General features: G+C 46.0%; 1 protein-coding gene across 1 annotated transcript in view; it reads left to right on the top strand.

The window, feature by feature from the left end:
* Positions 1-19,764, top strand: part of LOC115118574 (neurexin-3a-like) — an 824,201-nt gene that overhangs the window by 679,984 nt on the left and 124,453 nt on the right. The window contains exons 22-24 of the mRNA XM_065025866.1: positions 13,173-13,262; positions 16,579-16,886; positions 18,143-18,154. Of these exons, the coding sequence (XP_064881938.1) occupies positions 13,173-13,262; positions 16,579-16,886; positions 18,143-18,154 (410 nt within the window). The remainder of the gene's footprint in view (positions 1-13,172; positions 13,263-16,578; positions 16,887-18,142; positions 18,155-19,764) is intronic.

Below are 19,764 nucleotides of genomic sequence, written 5' to 3'. Positions count from 1 at the left end.
ACGCAGTGTGTCTGTCCTCTCAGCCTTACTCTCATAGGCCATCTGTTAGGGTCCATTAAAAAAATACTTCTCTCTCTTTCTTTCTTATTTTCTCTCTTTCTTTCTTTCTTTCTTTCTTTCTTATTTTCTCTCTCTCTCTCTCTTTTCTTTCTTTCTTTCTTATTTTCTCTCTCTCTTTCTTTCTTATTTTCTCTCTCTCTTTCTTTCTTTCTTATTTTCTCTCTCTCTCTCTTTCTTTCTTATTTTCTCTCTTTCTTTCTTATTTTCTCTCTCTCTCTGTGCAATTAGCGTGCTGACTGCAGGAATGTCCACAAGAGCTGTTACCAGAGAATTGAATGTTAATTTCTCTACCATAAATCGCCTCCAACGTCGTTTTAGAGAATTTGTCAGTACGTCCAACCGGCCTCACAACCGCAGGCCATGTGTAACCACGCCAGCACAGGACCTCCACATCCGGCATCTTCACCTCTGGGAAAGTCTGAGACAGGCACCCGGACAGCTGATGAACCTGTGGGTTTGCACAAGCATCTGCGTGCTCCTCGTCCAAACTTGTGTCTTGGACCTGAATGCAGATCGGCATCGTAACCGACTTCAGTTGGCAGATTCTAAACTTCGATGGCCACTGGCACACTGGAGAAGTGTGCTCTTCACGGATCAATCCCGGTTTCAACTGTAGCGGGCAGATGGAAGACAGCATGTATGGCGTTGTGTGGGCGACTGTCCCATGGGGTTGGGTTATGGAATGGGGCAGGCATAAACTACGGACAACGAACACACTTGCATTTTATCAATGGCACTTTGAATGCACAGAGATACTGTGACGAGACCCTGAGGCCCGTTGTTGTGCCATTCATTCGCCGCCATCACCTCATGTTTCAGCGTGATAATGCACGGCCTGATGTCGCTATCATCTGTACACAATTCCTGGAAACTGAACATTTCCCAGTTCTTCCATTGCCTGCATACTCGCCAGACAAGTCACCAATTGAGCATGTTTGGGATGCTCTGGATTAACGTGTACGACAGCATGTTCCAGTTCCCGCCAATATCCAGCAACTTCGTACAGCCATTGAAGAGGAGTGGGACAACATTTTCACAGGCCACAATTAACAGTCTGTTCAACTCTATGCTCATGTGCTGCGTGAGCCAAAAAAAACTGTCAGTATCTTGTGGTCACACCAGATACTGACTGGCTTTCTGATCCATGCCCCTACCTTTTTTTCAAGGTAAGATACATATCTGTATTCACAATCATGTGAAAACCATAGATTAGAGCCTAATAAATGTATTTCAATTGAATGGTTTCCTTATACAAACTGTAACTCAGTCAAATATTGTTGCAAATTGTAGCATTTTGATCAGGGTTGAGGATCAGAGTAAAAGAGAGCTGGTGAGAAAGTCAATGAGGACACCTTCAGACAGGGATAATGAGGACACCTTCAGACAGGGACAATGAGCACAGACAGGGACATTGAGGAAACCTTCAGATATGGACACTGAGGGCACCTTCAGACAGGGACAATGAGGACACCTTCAGACAGGGACAATGAGTACACCTCAATATTATTATATTATTTCTTAAAGGACATACTGTACATGGCCTTTGTGAGGCCAGTGCCATGTAGACTGTGTAATGCATGGTGATGTCTCTGTTGGCCTCAGCCTCCCCTTCAGGCCTCAGTAGCCAGCGGCTGCGAAGAAAATGGTTGACAATTACCTCTGCCATTGGGCTGTTCTGTCCTGTTACCCGGGTTACGGTGGCCAGGGTCCCCGTGTGTGGCAGTCAAATCACTGGATAATGTTGGTGGCGTCGAGGCACCTGCTGGGACGGCATGTGGTGAACAATTTCTCTAGAACATTCTGCTGTCTGCTCTTAATGGAAAAGATACGGACAGGCTCATCTCTGACCTTATGGATACTTGCACATTCCAATTTGAAAATGTTTTTCATGACTTTCGTCTCGCTTTTCTCATCTGCTCTTGTTATCACATGAAGTTTGGACATAGAAAAGATTGTCATCATTGTGAACACAGATAGTCTTTGGACAATCTAGAAAGATGCCGGATTTACCTCGTTGTTAGCTCATGATTTAACCTGTTTGGTTGTTGTCCAGTAGTTTGTTTTGGTATTGTATTATTGTTGTGTCACAATACTGATGGAATTATGGTTCATTGTGGAGCTTAGAATGACAATCTGTTCTTAGGTTGTGTTGTTGTGTCTGTAGTGTTGTTGCTTTGTGTTGTTGTGTCCGTAGTGTTGTTGTGTTGTGTCCGTAGTGTTGTTGTGTTGTTGTGTCCGTAGTGTTGTTGTGTACGTAGTGTTGTTGTGTTGTTGTGTCCGTAGTGTTGTTATGTTGTTGTGTCCGTAGTGTTGTTATGTTGTTGTGTTGTGTCCGTAGTGTTGTTGTGTTGTGTCCGTAGTGTTGCTGTGATGTTGTGTCCATAGTGTTGTTGCGTTGTTTTTGTGTTGTTGTGTCCGTAGTGTTGTTGTGTTGTGTCCGTAGTGTTGCTGTGTTGTTGTGTCCATAGTGTTGTTGCGTTGTGTTGCTGTGTCCGTAGTGTTGTTATGTTGTTGTGTCCGTATTGTTGTTATGTTGTTGTTTTGTGTCCGTAATGTTGTTGTGTTGTGTCCGTAGTGTTGTTATGTTGTTGTGTCCATAGTGTTGTTGTGTTGTTGTGTCCGTAGTGTCGTTGTGTTGTTGTGTCCGTAGTGTTGTTGTGTTGCTGTATCCGTAGTGTTGTTGCTGTGTCCGTAGTGTTGTTGTCGTGCTGTATCCCTAGTGTTGTTGTGTTGGTCTGTCCGTAGTGTTGTTGCGTTGTGTTGTTGTGTCCGTAGTGTTGTTGTGTTGTTGTGTCCGTAGTGTTGTTGTGTTGTTGTGTCCGTAGTGTTGTTGTGTTGTTGTGTCCGTAGTGTTGTTGTGTTGTTGTGTCCGTAGTGTTGTTGTGTTGTTGTGTCTGTATTGTTGTTGTGTTGCTGTGTCCGTAGTGTTGCTATGTTGTTGTGTCCATAGTGTTGTTGTGTTGTTGTGTCCGTAGTGTTGTTGTGTTGTTGTGTCCGTAGTGTTGTGTTGTTGTGTCCGTAGTGTTGTTGCTTTGTGTTGTTGTGTCCATAGTGTTGCTGTGTTGTTGTGTCCGTAGTGTTGTTATGTTGTTGTGTTGTGTCCGTAGTGTTGTTGTGTTGTGTCCGTAGTGTTGCTGTGATGTTGTGTCCATAGTGTTGTTGCGTTGTTTTTGTGTTGTTGTGTCTGTAGTGTTGTTATGTTGTTGTGTCCATAGTGTTGTTATGTTGTTGTGTCCATAGTGTTGCTATGTTGTTGTGTCCGTAGTGTTGTTATGTTGTTGTGTTGTGTCCATAGTGTTGTTGTGTTGTTGTGTCCGTAGTGTTGTTGTGTTGCTGTATCCGTAGTGTTGTTGTGTTGTTGTGTCCGTAGTGTTGTTGTGTTGTGTTGCTGTGTCCGTAGTGTTGTTGCGTTGCTGTGTCCGTAGTGTTGTTGCGTTGTTGTGTCCGTAGTGTTGTTGTGTTGTTGTGTCCGTAGTGTTGTTGCGTTGTGTTGCTGTGTCCGTAGTGTTGTTGTCGTGCTGTATCCGTAGTGTTGTTGTGTTGTTGTGTCCGTAGTGTTGTTGTGTTGTGTTGTTGTGTCCGTAGTGGTGTTGTGTTGCTGTGTCCGTAGTGTTGTGTTGTTGTGTCCGTAGTGTTGTGTTTTTGTGTCCGTAGTGTTGTTGCGTTGTTGTGTCCGTAGTGTTGTTGTGTTGTTGTGTCTGTAGTGTTGTGTTGTTGCGTCCGTAGTGTTGCTGTGATGTTGTGTCCATAGTGTTGTTGCGTTGTTTTTGTGTTGTTGTGTCTGTAGTGTTGTTATGTTGTTGTGTCCATAGTGTTGTTATGTTGTTGTGTCCATAGTGTTGCTATGTTGTTGTGTCCGTAGTGTTGTTATGTTGTTGTGTTATGTCCATAGTGTTGTTGTGTTGTTGTGTCCGTAGTGTTGTTGTGTTGCTGTATCCGTATTGTTGTTGTGTTGTTGTGTCCGTAGTGTTGTTGCGTTGTGTTGCTGTGTCCGTAGTGTTGTTGTCGTGCTGTATCCGTAGTGTTGTTGTGTTGTTGTGTCCGTAGTGTTGTTGTGTTGTGTTGTTGTGTCCGTAGTGGTGTTGTGTTGCTGTGTCCGTAGTGTTGTGTTGTTGTGTCCGTAGTGTTGTGTTTTTGTGTCCGTAGTGTTGTTGCGTTGTTGTGTCCGTAGTGTTGTTGTGTTGTTGTGTCTGTAGTGTTGTGTTGTTGCGTCCGTAGTGTTGCTGTGATGTTGTGTCCATAATGTTGTTGCGTTGTTTTTGTGTTGTTGTGTCTGTAGTGTTGTTATGTTGTTGTGTCCATAGTGTTGTTATGTTGTTGTGTCCATAGTGTTGCTATGTTGTTGTGTCCGTAGTGTTGTTATGTTGTTGTGTTGTGTCCATAGTGTTGTTGTGTTGTTGTGTCCGTAGTGTTGTTGTGTTGCTGTATCCGTATTGTTGTTGTGTTGTTGTGTCCGTAGTGTTGTTGTGTTGTGTTGCTGTGTCCGTAGTGTTGTTCCGTTGTTGTGTCCGTAGTGTTGTTGTGTTGTTGTGTCCGTAGTGTTGTTGCGTTGTGTTGCTGTGTCCGTAGTGTTGTTGTCGTGCTGTATCCGTAGTGTTGTTGTGTTGTTGTGTCTGTAGTGTTGTTGCGTTGTGTTGTTGTGTTGTTGTGTCCGTAGTGGTGTTGTGTTGCTGTGTCCGTAGTGTTGTGTTGTTGTGTCCGTAGTGTTGTTGCGTTGTTGTGTCCGTAGTGTTGTTGTGTTGTTGTGTCTGTAGTGTTGTGTTGTTGCGTCCGTAGTGTTGTTGTGTTGTTGTGTCCGTAGTGTGGTGTTGTTGCGTCCATAGTGTTGTTGTGTTGTTGTGTTGTTGTGTCTGTAGTGTTGTTGTGTTGTGTTGTTGTGTCCGTAGTGTTGTTGTGTTGTTGTGTCCGTAGTGTTGTTGTGTTTTTGTGTCCGTAGTGTTGTTATGTTGTGTCCGTAGTGTCGTTGTGTTGTTGTGTCCGTAGTGTTGTTGTGTTGTTGTGTTCGTGTGCTGTTGTGTCTGCAGTGTTGTTGTGCTGTTGTGTCTGTTGTGTTGTTGTTGTGTCCATAGTGCTGTTGTGCCCATTCCGTTGTTGTGTTGTTGTGTCCGTAGTGTTGTTGTGTCCGTAGTGTTGCTGTGTTGTTGTTTCCGTAGTGTTGTTGTGCTGTTGTGCCCATTCCGTTGTTGTGTTGTTGTGTCCGTAGTGTTGTTGTGTTGTTGTGTCCGTAGTGTTGTTATGTTGTTGTGTCCGTAGTGTTGTTGTGTTGCTGTGTCCGTAGTGTTGTTATGTTGTTGTGTCCGTAGTGTTGTTGTGTTGTTGTGTCCGTAGTGTTGCTGTGTTGTTGTGTCCGTAGTGTTGTTGTGTTGCTGTGTCCGTAGTGTTGTTATGTTGTTGTGTCCGTAGTGTTGTTGTGTCCGTAGTGTTGCTGTGTTGTTGTGTCCGTAGTGTTGTTGTGTTGCTGTGTCCGTAGTGTTGTTATGTTGTTGTGTCCGTAGTGTTGCGTTGTTGTGTCCGTAGTGTTGTGTTGTTGTGTACGTAGTGTTGTGTTGTTGTGTCCATAGTGTTGTGTTGTTGTGTCCGTAGTGTTGTTGTGCTGTTGTGTCTGTTGTGTTGTTGTTGTGTCCATAGTGCTGTTGTGCCCATTCCGTTGTTGTGTTGTTGTGTCCGTAGTGTTGTTGTGTCCGTAGTGTTGCTGTGTTGTTGTGTCCGTAGTGTTGTTGTGTTGTTGTGTCCATAGTGCTGTTGTGCCCATTCCGTTGTTGTGTTGTTGTGTCCGTAGTGTTGTTGCGTTGTGTCCGTAGTGGTGGTGTGTTGCTGTGTCTGTAGTGTTGTTGTGTTGTTGTGTCCGTAGTGTTGTTGTGTTGTTGTGTCCGTAGTGTTGTGTTGATGTGTCCGTAGTGTTGTTGTGTTGTTGCGTCCGTAGTGTTGTTGCGTTGATGTGTCCGTAGTGTTGTTGTGTCCGTAGTGTTGTTGCGTTGTGTTGCTGTGTCTGTAGTGTTGTTGTGTTGCTGTGTCTGTAGTGTTGTGTTGATGTGTCTGTAGTGTTGTTGTGTTGTTGTGTCCGTACTGTTGTTGTGTTGTTGTGTACTGTTGTTGTGTTGATGTGTCCGTAGTGTTGTGTTGATGTGTCCGTAGTGTTGTGTTGATGTGTCCGTGCGTTGTTGTTGTGTTGTTGTGTCCGTAGTGTTGTTGTGTTGTTGTGTCCATAGTTGTGTTGTTGTGTCCATATGTGTTTGTTGTGTCTGTGTTTGTTGTGTTGTTTGTTGTGTCCGTAGTGTTGCTGTGTTGTTGTGTCCATAGTGTTGTTGTGTCTGTAGTGTTGTTGTGTTGTTGTGTCCATAGTGTTGTTATGTTGTGTTGTTGTGTCTGTAGTGTTGTTGTGTTGTGTTGTTGTGTTCGTAGTGTTGTTGTGTTGCGTTGTTGTGTCCGTAGTGTTGTTGTGTCCGTAGTGTTGTTGTGTCCGTAGTGTTGCTGTGTCCGTAGTGTTGTTGCGTTGTGTTGCTGTGTCTGTAGTGTTGTTGTGTTGCTGTGTCTGTAGTGTTGTTGTGTTGCTGTGTCTGTAGTGTTGTGTTGATGTGTCCGTAGTGTTGTTGTGTTGTTGTGTCCGTAGTGTTGTTGTGTTGTTGTGTCCGTAGTGTTGTGTTGTTGCGTCCGTAGTGTTGTTGCGTTGTTGTGTCCGTAGTGTTGTTGTGTTGCTGTGTCTGTAGTGTTGTTGTGTTGTGTCCGTAGTGTTGTTGTGTTGTTGTGTCCGTAGTGTTGCTATGTTGTGTCTGTAGTGTTGTTTTGTCCGTAGTGTTACTATGTTGTGTCTGTAGTGTTGTTGTGTTGCTGTGTCTGTAGTGTTGTTGTGTTGTTGTGTCCGTAGTGTTGCTATGTTGTGTCTGTAGTGTTGTTGTGTCCGTAGTGTTACTATGTTGTGTCTGTAGTGTTGTTGTGTTGATGTGTCCGTAGTGGTGTTGTGTTGTTGTGTCCATAGTGTTGTTGTGTTGCTGTGTCTGTAGTGTTGTTGTGTTGTTGTGTCCGTAGTGTTGCTATGTTGTGTCTGTAGTGTTGTTGTGTTGATGTGTCTGTAGTGTTGTTGTGTTGTTGTGTCCGTAGTGTTGTTGCTATGTTGTGCCTGTAGTGTTGTTGTGTTGTTGTGTCCGTAGTGTTGCTATGTTGTGTCTGTAGTGTTGTTGTGTTGATGTGTCCATAGTGTTGTTGGGTCCGTAGTGTTGTTGTGGCGTGTTGATATGTCCATAGTGATGTTGTGGTGTTGGGTCCGTAGTGTTGAATTGTTGATATGTCCATAGTGTTGTTGTGTCCATAGTGTTGTTGTATTGTTCTGTCAGTAGTGTTTTCACTTTGTCCAGTATACTATTGATTCTGCTTAAAAATCCTTTTGACAGATTGTTCAGATCCGTCTGAAAAGCCCATTCTTGTTGCCTTGGGTCAGGAAAGCAGGACCTATTTCCAAATGTCAAAGCTGCAATATGTAACTTCTTGGGCAACGTGACCAAAATCACATAGAAATACGAGTTATAGCTCTGTCAGTCTCTTTGAAAGTGAGGCTATTTCTGTGCTTCCCGTTGTTAAGTTTTGTTTTTGCATCTTTTACTTTGGGTTTTGTACACCAGCTTCCAACAGCTGCAAATACAATATTTTGGTTAATGGAAAATATATTTCACAATGGTTGAGATGATACAATGATTCTCTACATAATGACTGCTCGTTTTATCACATAAACTGAAATTAGGCGAAAAATTATAATTTTTGTAACCAGTAAATGGAGGAGCTATTCCTGCATATGGCTTATTTTAACAGAAGAAACAGTATACTCTGAAACACAGCATTGTACAAAAGTTATACAACACATGATCAGTTAAGTCCTCTACTTTGTGATTCTGGGACCTCTATCTACATTTAGAAAATCTACTTCTCTCTTCCCATTCCCTTTAAAGTCTATAAATAGCACATTATTCCACATTACTCTCTGATTCCAGAGGTACTAGAGTCTGGATTCAAATTCCCAAATTTTTCAGAGCCTGGAATCCAATTCACATATTATTCTGAGCCATTTAATAGAGTTATCATTCGATTATTCTCATTCCTAGTCTCCCAAAAGTGTCACGTGTGCTCCCTCTCCGGCCTCTAGGTCACCAGGCTGCTTGTTACGGCGCACACCTGTCACCATCGTTAAGCGCACCTGTAATCACTTTCTTGATTAGCTGCCCTATATATATATATTTGTCACTTCCTTAGGTTCCATTCACCAGGCGCCATTGTTTCTGTTTCATGTTTGTGCGTTGTTCGGGGTTCTTGTTTTGTTTCATGTTCCGTTTATTTTATTAAAACACTCCCTGAACTTGCTTCCTGACTCTCAGCGCACATCATTACAAAAAAGCTCAGCTACATAATGTAGTACTTTAAACTTCATTTTCTCCCTTTCGGCTCAGTAGAACACTCATTTCTGGTTGTGTGCATGAGTGTAAATAGCTTCCCCCTCATCACATGAAGAGGTAGTTCTGAGAGTACCGTCATCCTACATATATTTAGTGTATTCGAAGCAAACCTTGGTACACTGATTGTCTTTGAACAAAGCAATATTTACACTAATATTGGCCACAATAATATATTTACACTAATATTGGCCACAAACTGCCATTTTTCATTTCACTATAATGGGGGATTCTGCAGTTGTTCTCCCCTGGTGAACAGAGCCAATGAGAGGGGGCTGTGGTTCTCCCCTGGTGAACAGAGCCAATGAGAGGGGCCTGTGGTTCTCCTCTTGTGAACAGAGCCAATGAGAGGGGCCTGTGGTTCTCCTCTTGTGAACAGAGCCAATGAGAGGGGGCAGGTGTTCTCCCCTGGTGAACAGAGCCAATGAGAGGGGGCAGGTGTTCTCCCCTTGTGAACAGAGCCAATGAGAGGGGGCTGTGGTTCTCCCCTGGTGAACAGAGCCAATGAGAGGGGGCAGGTGTTCTCCCCTGGTGAACAGAGCCAATGAGAGGGGGCAGGTGTTCTCCCCTGGTGAACAGAGCCAATGAGAGGGGGCAGGTGTTCTCCCCTGGTGAACAGAGCCAATGAGAGGGGGCAGGTGTTCTCCCCTGGTGAACAGAGCCAATGAGAGGGGGCAGGTGTTCTCCCCTGGTGAACCGAGCCAATGAGAGGGGGCAGGTGTTCTCCCCTGGTGAACAGAGCCAATGAGAGGGGGCAGGTGTTCTCCCCTGGTGACAGAGCCAATGAGAGGGGGCAGGTGTTCTCCCCTTGTGAACAGAGCCAATGAGAGGGGGCAGGTGTTCTCCCCTGGTGAACAGAGCCAACGAGAGTGTGTAGGTGTTCTCCCCTGGTGAACAGAGCCAACGGCTGCTTATTAGTTTCTGGGACAAAGGATTTTGATCACTTAATTATGAAACTGTAACATGTCAGGGCTATAACAAGCCATTTGTGAGAATAGAGAGTACACAGAAGGAACGTCTGTTTCTATGTTTTAGGTTTCAGAGACAAGCAAGGCTTTTGAGGACTAGATTACTGAATAAGACTGTCATGTAGCCAGTGTCAGCATTGTTCCCTAGCCAGGTCCTATAGTCAGGCAAATCTCCTCTCCCAATGACTAACTCTGATAGGAAACCTTTACAATGTTTCTTCTCTCCCTTTTAGGATTTTTCAGTGTTCACCAGGAACCACTCGTTCTGTTCAGGTAGTACAAAAACAGTCAAACCACTCCAAACTGTGGTTCATTGCCTCTGACCATTTTCTTATCTGTGAGGTAAAGATAGAGAGATAGGGATCTACTGCCAGAGTCAGACTTGCTGTGGTGAAGAGAGAAAAGATAAAGAGAAGAAATACTCTGTGGCAAATTGCCTTGAAATAGCAGCACCTCCTCCTAGCTTATCAGGAGCTGCATTCAGAAGCCAGACTGCACCTCCTCCTAGCTTATCAGGAGCTGCATTCAGAAGCCAGACTGCACCTCCTCCTAGCTTATCAGGAGCTGCTTTCAGAAGCCAGACTGCACCTCCTCCTAGCTTATCAGGAGCTGCATTTCAGAAGCCAGACTGCACCTCCTCCTAGCTTATCAGGAGCTGCTTTCAGAAGCCAGACTGCACGTCCTCCTAGCTTATCAGGAGCTGCATTCAGAACTGCACCTCCAGACTGCACCTCCTCCTAGCTTATCAGGAGCTGCTTTCAGAAGCCAGACTGCACCTCCTCCTAGCTTATCAGGAGCTGCATTCAGAAGCCAGACTGCACCTCCTCCTAGCTTATCAGGAGCTGCTTTCAGAAGCCAGACTGCACCTCCTCCTAGCTTATCAGGAGCTGCTTTCAGAAGCCAGACTGCACCTCCTCCTAGCTTATCAGGAGCTGCTTTCAGAAGCCAGACTGCACCTCCTCCTAGCTTATCAGGAGCTGCTTTCAGAAGCCAGACTGCACCTCCTCCTAGCTTATCAGGAGCTACTTTCAGAAGCCAGACTGCACCTCCTCCTAGCTTATCAGGAGCTGCATTCAGAAGCCAGACTGCACCTCCTCCTAGCTTATCAGGAGCTGCATTCAGAAGCCAGACTGCAGCCAGACTGCACCTCCTCCTAGCTTATCAGGAGCTGCATTCAGAAGCCAGACTGCACCTCCTCCTAGCTTATCAGGAGCTGCTTTCAGAAGCCAGACTGCACCTCCTCCTAGCTTATCAGGAGCTGCTTTCAGAAGCCAGACTGCACCTCCTCCTAGCTTATCAGGAGCTGCTTTCAGAAGCCAGACTGCACCTCCTCCTAGCTTATCAGGAGCTGCATTCAGAAGCCAGACTGCGTGTTTGAGGACGATTGCTTTCATTTGCACAGGCCCATCCTGTTTCATGTGAATGAGGCTGTGCTTTGTCTGAGCCATCCTGTTTCATGTGAATGAGGCTGTGCTTTGTCTGAGCCATCCTGTGATCGTCGCACTGTCGCAGGTTTATTTTCCCTCTAGCTTTATGCAACTGGCTCAACGCACAATGGAGACGAGGGAAGGGAACGATACAGCCTGCCTCTCAGCCCTATTTCTTCCTTTTGTCTTGCAAACTGCATCAAGCTGGTGTCTCAGAACTTGACAAGTAGGGAGAATTAACCTCCTATCGGGAGTGATCAGATTGATTGACAGGTCCTGCGGCTTGCGGCTCTGTCTGGGGGACGATAAAGGAGGAGTCTCCGGTGGATCTCTGTGCCGGGGAAAATCTGCTCTGTTCTCGGGATCCGAGATGTCTTCCGTGTCCATGAGTAGGACGACAGCGATGCGGTGGTCCGTGTTGAGACCTTTGATGCTGCCTGCCGCACTGCAGAACGGTTCACAACATGGACGCTCCGCTGTCACTGACAGAAAACCTGACATTACATAGAGAAAGTGAGAGAAAGGGAGAGAGAATGAGAAAGAGATGGAGAGACATAGACAGACCGGGGGAGCGGCTGTGTTTGGATAAGAAATACCTTGGACCTCCTTTATCTGCACAGAATAAAAGGTGATGGGGTCACCTCTAGGTGATGGGGTCGTCTCCAGGTGATGGGGTCATTTCTAGGTGATGGGGTCGTCTCTGGGTGATTGGGTCGTCTCTAGGTGTGGGATGAATACTTGGTGTACCCTACAAGCCAAACACAATTACTGCTATCGAAAACCGAATCTCACGCCCCTATAAATCTCTACTGGGGGGCTGTGGGAAACGGAGGGATGGATGAAGGGATGGAGGGAAGGAGGGAAGGAGGGATGGATGGAAGGAGGGAGGGAGGGAAGGAGAGAGATAAGCCTTCCAGTATGAGCCGGGCATCTAATCCTGCGATTAAATAAGAGTGGTGCGGATTGCCAGATAAAGGAACCGGGCTGCCATTGTCTCCTGGAGATACTGAGGGTAAATCTTCCAGAATGAGGCTCCCATTTCAGCGTGCACGGTAAAGAGCATGACAAACACAAACACACACCAACTCAATACACACCCAACAAACACACACACACCCACACAACACACACCCCCACAACACACACCCAACAAACACACACACACACACGACCCACACCCACACAACACACACCCACACGACACACACCCACACACCCCCACAACACACACCCAACAAAAACACACACACGACCCACACCCACACAACACACACCCACACGACACACACCCCCACAACACACACCCACACGACCCACACCCACACGACACCTAACACACACCCAACACACACACCCACACAACACACACCCACACGACACACAACACACACCCATACACCCACACGACCCACACCCACACAACACACACCCCCACAACAGACACCCACACACACACACGACCCACACCCACACAACACACACCCCCACAACACACACCAACTCAACACACACCCAACAAACACACACACACGACCCACACCCACACAACACACACCCACACGACACACACCCACACACCCCCACAACACACACCCAACAAACACACACACGCCCCACAACACACACCCACACGACACACACCCACACGACACACACCCACACAACACACACCCACACGATACACACCCACACGACACACACCCACACATCCCGACACCCCTAAAACACACACCCACACAGCTACTGTACCTACTGTCTCTATCCTTGCAGAAGTGGTGGTCTCAATTGGGGGATGGAAAAGATGGGAAGATTCAGGGCAGGACTTAAGATACAACCTGTTCCAAAGTGCACCTTAATGCCTATGGACTGGAGGTTAATACTATGGAATGGTTGCATTGTGAATGTGCAGTGGAACTGTTCTGTGAGGTTCAAGGTACTAGAATACCCTTCATCCCAAAAGTAGATTTTTACGGTGCCTCGGTTCTAAATGTGTTTGTCGATGTTTAAATTAATTGAATGCACAAATATAGAGGTGCTTCTGTCCCCTATGAACAAGGTGTCATGAAATTCAGCAGAGCAGCAAATGACTTTAATGTTTGTTATCATTTTACTGATAACCCTTCAGCTATCTCATAAACAACACATCAATTCTAACCTGCTATTTTTTTTTTTATACTTGCATGAAAATAAAAGTTTTTTGAAGTGAACATGTGTTAAAAACGCGTTAAAATGACAAATAAAAACTGTTTATTAACGTTTAAAATGTTGTTTTTTTACAGCGACGACCGATAGTGAACGTCTTGAAATTGCCACTAAGAAATTCCCGTTGAAATACGCCCGGCCAGTAGTGGATTGGCTACAGGAGAAAGGTAAACTTAACACAACTTTAATCTTCTATTGAACTCAACATTGAAGGGATGTTTTCTTTTTGTATTTTCCTGCTGAAACGTAGCACATTTTCCCACTTCAAAAAAATGATTTTAACCTAACATCCTTTGTCACGCTTTTTAACACGTAAATCCCATGATAATGAATAAACACTCTACTCAGTTAAATGGACTGCTAATGAATATTACACAATAATATAGTATTTCATATACTCTGTGAATCCTTTGAAATATAGATAATAAATAATAATAAAATAATGAAGTATCTCCTAAAGTCCACACCCATTAAAACCTGAATGCCATCTCAAACACAAATAAAGGCATCTAAATGCATGAATCAACATGCAGTCATACATCTAAAATATTGAGTCAGATAACAATAGTTTGAAGTACAATAATGTATTTATTAATTCATTAACCACAGTGCTATGTTGATAAAATTGGAGAATTGCTGCATGAAACTGGGAAAATTATTTCCTAGCGGGTTAACAATTTACTCAATACTTTCTAAGTCGAGTATTACCATTTTGTCTTTTAAAACTTTAAGATTATGAAGATGTGTTACAACTTAGATTTGGCATGTATATATCATTTTAGAAATGATGTGTCTCATTTGAAACTTCACAGCCCCTTGTGGTGTACTTATTTACTCCATCAGGTTCCTGCCCCTGATTCCTGCCCCTGATTAGCCATTTACTCCATCAGGTTCCTGCCCCTAATTCTTGCCCCTGATTAGCCATTTACTCCATCAGGTTCCTGCCCCTGATTCCTGCCCCTGATTAGCCATTTACTCCATCAGGTTCCTGCCCCTAATTCCTGCCCCTGATTAGCCATTTACTCCATCAGGTTCCTGCCCCTGATTCCTGCCCCTGATTAGCCATTTACTCCATCAGGTTCCTGCCCCTAATTCCTGCCCCTGATTAGCCATTTACTCCATCAGGTTCCTGCCCCTGATTCCTGCCCCTGATTAGCCATTTTCTCCATCAGGTTCCTGCCCCTAATTCTTGCCCCTGATTAGCCATTTTCTCCATCAGGTTCCTGCCCCTGATTTCTGCCCCTGATTAGCCATTTACTCCATCAGGTTCCTGCCCCCAATTCTTGCCCCTGATTAGCCATTTACTCCATCAGGTTCCTGCCCCTAATTCTTGCCCCTGATTAACCATTTTCTCCATCAGGTTCCTGCCCCTGATTCCTGCCCCTGATTAGCCATTTACTCCATCAGGTTCCTGCCCCTAATTCCTGCCCCTGATTAGCCATTTACTCCATCAGGTTCCTGCCCCTGATTCCTGCCTCTGATTAGCCATTTACTCCATCAGGTTCCTGCCCCTAATTCTTGCCCCTGATTAGCCATTTTCTCCATCAGGTTCCTGCCCCTGATTTCTGCCCCTGATTAGCCATTTACTCCATCAGGTTCCTGCCCCTGATTAACCATTTACTCCATCAGGTTCCTGGCCCTGATTAGCCATTTTCTGCATCAGGTTCCTGCCCCTAAATCCTGCCCCTGATTTCTGCCCGATTAGCCATTTTCTCCATCAGATTCCTGCCCCTGATTAGCCATTTTCTCCATCAGATTTCTGCCCCTGATAAACCATTTTCTCCATCAGATTCCTGCCCCTGATAAACCATTTTCTCCATCAGATTTCTGCCCGTGATAAACCAGTTTCTCCATCACATTCCTGCCCCTGATAAACCATTTTCTCCATCAGGTTCCTGCCCCTGATAAACCATTTTCTCCATCAGATTCCTGCCCCTGATTAACCATTTTCTCCATCAGGTTCCTGCCCCTTCTTTCTATCTTCAGCAGTATTCCTTTTAAACATCAGCTCATACCCCTGTATTCTAGCTTCAGCATTAGCCTTAGCATTTTAAACATCAGCTCATACCCCTGTATTCTAGCTTCAGCATTAGCCATAGCATTTTAAACATCAGCTCATACCCCTGTTTCTAGCTTCAGCATTAGCCATAGCATTTTAAACATCAGCTCATACCCCTGTTTTCTAGCTTCAGCATTAGCCATAGCATTTTAAACATCAGCTCATACCCCTGTTTTCTAGCTTCAGCATTAGCCATAGCATTTTAAACATCAGCTCATACCCCTGTATTCTAGCTTCAGCATTAGCCATAGCATTGTAAACATCAGCTCATACCCCTGTATTCTAGCTTCAGCATTAGCCATAGCATTTTAAACATCAGCTCATACCCCTGTTTTCTAGCTTCAGCATTAGCCATAGCATTTTAAACATCAGCTCATACCCCTGTATTCTAGCTTCAGCATTAGCCATAGCATTTTAAACATCAGCTCATACCCCTGTATTCTAGCTTCAGCATTAGCCTTAGCATTTTAAACATCAGCTCATACCCCTGTTTCTAGCTTCAGCATTAGCCATAGCATTTTAAACATCAGCTCATACCCCTGTTTCTAGCTTCAGCATTAGCCATAGCATTTTAAACATCAGCTCATACCCCTGTTTCTAGCTACAGCATTAGCCATAGCATTTTAAACATAACCCATTCTTTGTCTTCATAGTTTTGGCAACAGCTCTAGCCTTTTTAGATACTGCTGATCAGACGCCGTCCCAAAGGGCCAGTTTGAGGAGACGGACATAAAGCTTTGACCTTTTCCTCTCCTTTTCTTTCCATCCCTCTCTCTCCTCCTTTCTCAGCCTTAGCTCACATCCCTCTCTCTCCTCCTTTCTCAGCCTTAGCTCACATCCCTCTCTCTCCTCCTTTCTCAGCCTTAGCTCACATCCCTCTCTCTCCTCCTTTCTCAGCCTTAGCTCACATCCCTCTCTCTCCTCCTTTCTCAGCCTTAGCTCACATCCCTCTCTCTCCTCCTTTCTCAGCCTTAGCTCACATCCCTGTCTCATAATTACAGATAACAACATTTTGCCCTTTCTACAGTGATAGCCAGAAGCATTGACCCTGTATATTTTGGGTTCGCTTTCTGGATCCCAGGCTATTTATAGCCTCCTCAGTTGACCTTTGTTCATAGTTTCACCATAAATGTATTTCTTTACGACCCACCTCATCGTTGACCTTTTGATTGTCGAGGACTTTTTAAGTACACATGGAAACGTATACTTACCGTACACACATGAACACAAACGGGCACACACACACACGCACGCACACACACACACACACACCGTAAAGTCACAAAGGTTCTATTTATATTCTGACCTGACAACATCTCAACAACTGTTTGGACCATGAATGAAAAAACAGGAACCTTATTTTGCTGCTCTGTCCGTTGTTATTCCTTGATGTGAATGACTATTTGTCTGGTTCCCTCCTCTAGGCCGGCAGCTTACCATATTCAACACCCAGGCCTTGGTGACCATCGGTGGCAGCGACCGCAGTCGGCCCTTCCAGGGACAGCTGTCCGGCCTCTACTACAATGGCCTGAAGGTCCTCAACATGGCCGCCGAGGGCAACCCCAACATCAAAATCAATGGCAGCGTCCGGTTGGTGGGTGACACGCCCTCTGTGGCCGGGTCGGCCCGCACCACCGCCCAGCCGCCCGAGTTATCCACCACCTTTATTGAGACCACCACCATCATGTCCACCACCACCACCCGCAAGCACCGCTCCTCTCCCACCATACAGGTAGGGCTCAGGAATGGGGAGGAGTGGGGAGGGCAGGGGCCGGGGAGGAGAGCAGAGGGGATAGGGACCGGGAGGATGGGAGGAGAGGGGAGGGGAGGGGAGGGGAGAGGAGAGGAGAGGGAGAGGGAGAGGAGAGGAGAGGGGAGGGGAGGGGAGAGGAGAGGAGAGGGGAGGGGAGGGAGGGGAGGGGAGGGGAGAGGAGAGGAGAGGAGAGGAGAGGAGAGGAGAGGAGAGGAGAGGAGAGGAGAGCGGACGGGGGAGGAGGGCAGAGGGGATAGGGACGGGGAGGATGGGAAGAGAGGAGAGGAGATGGGAGAGGAGAGGAGAGGAGATGGGAGAGGAGAGGAGAGGAGAAGGGAGGAGAGGAGAGGGGAGGGAGGGGAGGGCAGCGAACGGGGTGGAGAGCGGAGGGGATAGGGACGGGGAGGAGGGGGTACGCGGATGGGAGGAGAGAGGAGGGCAGCAGTGGGAACGAAGCGGAGAGGAGAGTGGACGGGAGGAGAGGAGAGAAGAGGGGAAGGCAGCGGAGGGAACGAGGAGAAGAGGAGAGGGGAGGACAGTGTTCCCTATACAATACATGTCCCCTGAACAGCTGTGTGTGGTGGACCGCGACAGCCCCATCTACTCCCCTCTCTCTGGGACAGAGGCACGCTCAGAGGCCCTCTGGTCTAGATGGAGGAATTAGCCCTTCATCATCTCTGCCTGCTTAATAACCACCTAGCCCAGATACCAGTTTTTTTAAAGCTTTTTTTCTTCCACTAAATGAGGCCAGGTAAAGAGAAAACTTTAGAAACCCTGCCTGTCTGTCATACCTGTCAACCCCGACCATCTGGCACTCCAGGAGCAAACGTTTATATGTTTTGATTTGATTTGAACCCAGGTCTCTATGTCTGTTCATAGTTACTGTCACGCTAACCCAGGTCTCTATGTCTGTTCATAGTTACTGTCACGCTAACCCAGGTCTCTATGTCTGTTCATAGTTACTGTCACGCTAACCCAGGTCTCTATGTCTGTTCATAGTCACTGTCACACTCACCCAGGTCTTTATGTCTCTATGTCTGTTCATAGTTACTGTCATGCTAACCCAGGTCTCTATGTCTGTTCATAGTTACTGTCACGCTAACCCAGGTCTCTATGTCTGTTCATAGTTACTGTCACGCTAACCCAGGTCTCTATGTCTGTTCATAGTTACTGTCACACTAACCCAGGTCTCTATGTCTCTATGTCTGTTCATAGTTACTGTCACGCTAACCCAGGACTCTATGTCTGTTCATAGTTACTGTCACGCTAACCCCGGTCTCTATGTCTCTATGTCTGTTCATAGTTACTGTCACGCTAACCCAGGTCTCTATGTCTGTTCATAGTTACTGTCACGCTAACCCAGGTCTCTATGTCTTTTCATAGGTACTGTCACGGTAACCCAGGTCTCTATGTCTCTATGTCTGTTCATAGTTACTGTCACATTAACCCAGGTCTCTATGTCTCTATGTCTGTTCATAGTTACTGTCACGCAAACCCAGGTCTCTATGTCTGTTCATAGTTACTGTCACACTAACCCAGGTCTCTATGTCTCTATGTCTGTTCATAGTTACTGTCACGCTAACCCAGGTCTCTATGTCTGTTCATAGTTACTGTCACGCCAACCCAGTTCTCTATGTCTGTTCATAGTTACTGTCATTCTAACCCAGGTCTCTATGTCTGTTCATAGTTACTTTCACACTAACCCAGGTCTCTATGTCTGTTCATAGTTACTGTCATGCTAACCCAGTTCTCTATGTCTGTTCATAGTTACTGTCATTCTAACCCAGGTCTCTATGTCTGTTCATAGTTACTTCATGCACTAACCCAGGTCTCTATGTCTGTTCATAGTTACTGTCATTCTAACCCAGGTCTCTATGTCTGTTCATAGTTACTGTCACGCTAACCCAGGTCTCTATGTCTGTTCATAGTTACTGTCATGCCAACCCAGGTCTCTATGTCTGTTCATAGTTACTGTCATGCTAACCCAGGTCTCTATGTCTGTTCATAGTTACTGTCATGCTAACCCAGGTCTCTATGTCTGTTCATAGTTACTATCACGCTAACCCAGGTCTCTATGTCTCTATGTCTGTTCATAGTTACTGTCACGCTATCCCAGGTCTCTATGTCTGTTCATAGTTACTGTCATGCTAACCCAGGTCTCTATGTCTCTATGTCTGTTCATAGTTACTGTCATGCTAACCCAGGTCTCTATGTTTACATTTACATTTAAGTCATTTAGCAGACGCTCTTATCCAGAGCGACTTACAAATTGGTGCGTTCACCTTAAGACATCCAGTGGAACAGCCACTTTACAATAGTGCATCTAAATCTTTTAAGGGGGTGAGAAGGATTACTTTATCCTATCCTAGGTATTCCTGAAAGAGGTGGGGTTTCAGGTGTCTCCGGAAGGTGGTGATTGACTCCGCTGTCCTGGCGTCGTGAGGGAGTTTGTTCCACCATTGGGGGGCCAGAGCAGCGAACAGTTTTGACTGGGCTGCGCGGGAACTGTACTTCCTCAGTGGTAGGGAGGCGAGCAGGCCAGAGGTGGATGAACGCAGTGCCCTTGTTTGGGTGTAGGGCCTGATCAGAGCCTGGAGGTACTGAGGTGCCGTTCCCCTCACAGCTCCGTAGGCAAGCACCATGGTCTTGTAGCGGATGCGAGCTTCAACTGGAAGCCAGTGGAGAGAGCGGAGGAGCGGGGTGACGTGAGAGAACTTGGGAAGGTTGAACACCAGACGGGCTGCGGCGTTCTGGATGAGTTGTAGGGGTTTAATGGCACAGGCAGGGAGCCCAGCCAACAGCGAGTTGCAGTAATCCAGACGGGAGATGACAAGTGCCTGGATTAGGACCTGCGCTG

This window comes from Oncorhynchus nerka, linkage group LG12, assembly GCF_034236695.1.
Source record: "Oncorhynchus nerka isolate Pitt River linkage group LG12, Oner_Uvic_2.0, whole genome shotgun sequence".
Lineage (NCBI taxonomy): Eukaryota > Metazoa > Chordata > Actinopteri > Salmoniformes > Salmonidae > Oncorhynchus > Oncorhynchus nerka.
The sequence above is the reverse complement of the archived record's forward strand: the minus strand, read 5'-3'. Positions and strand labels throughout refer to the sequence as shown.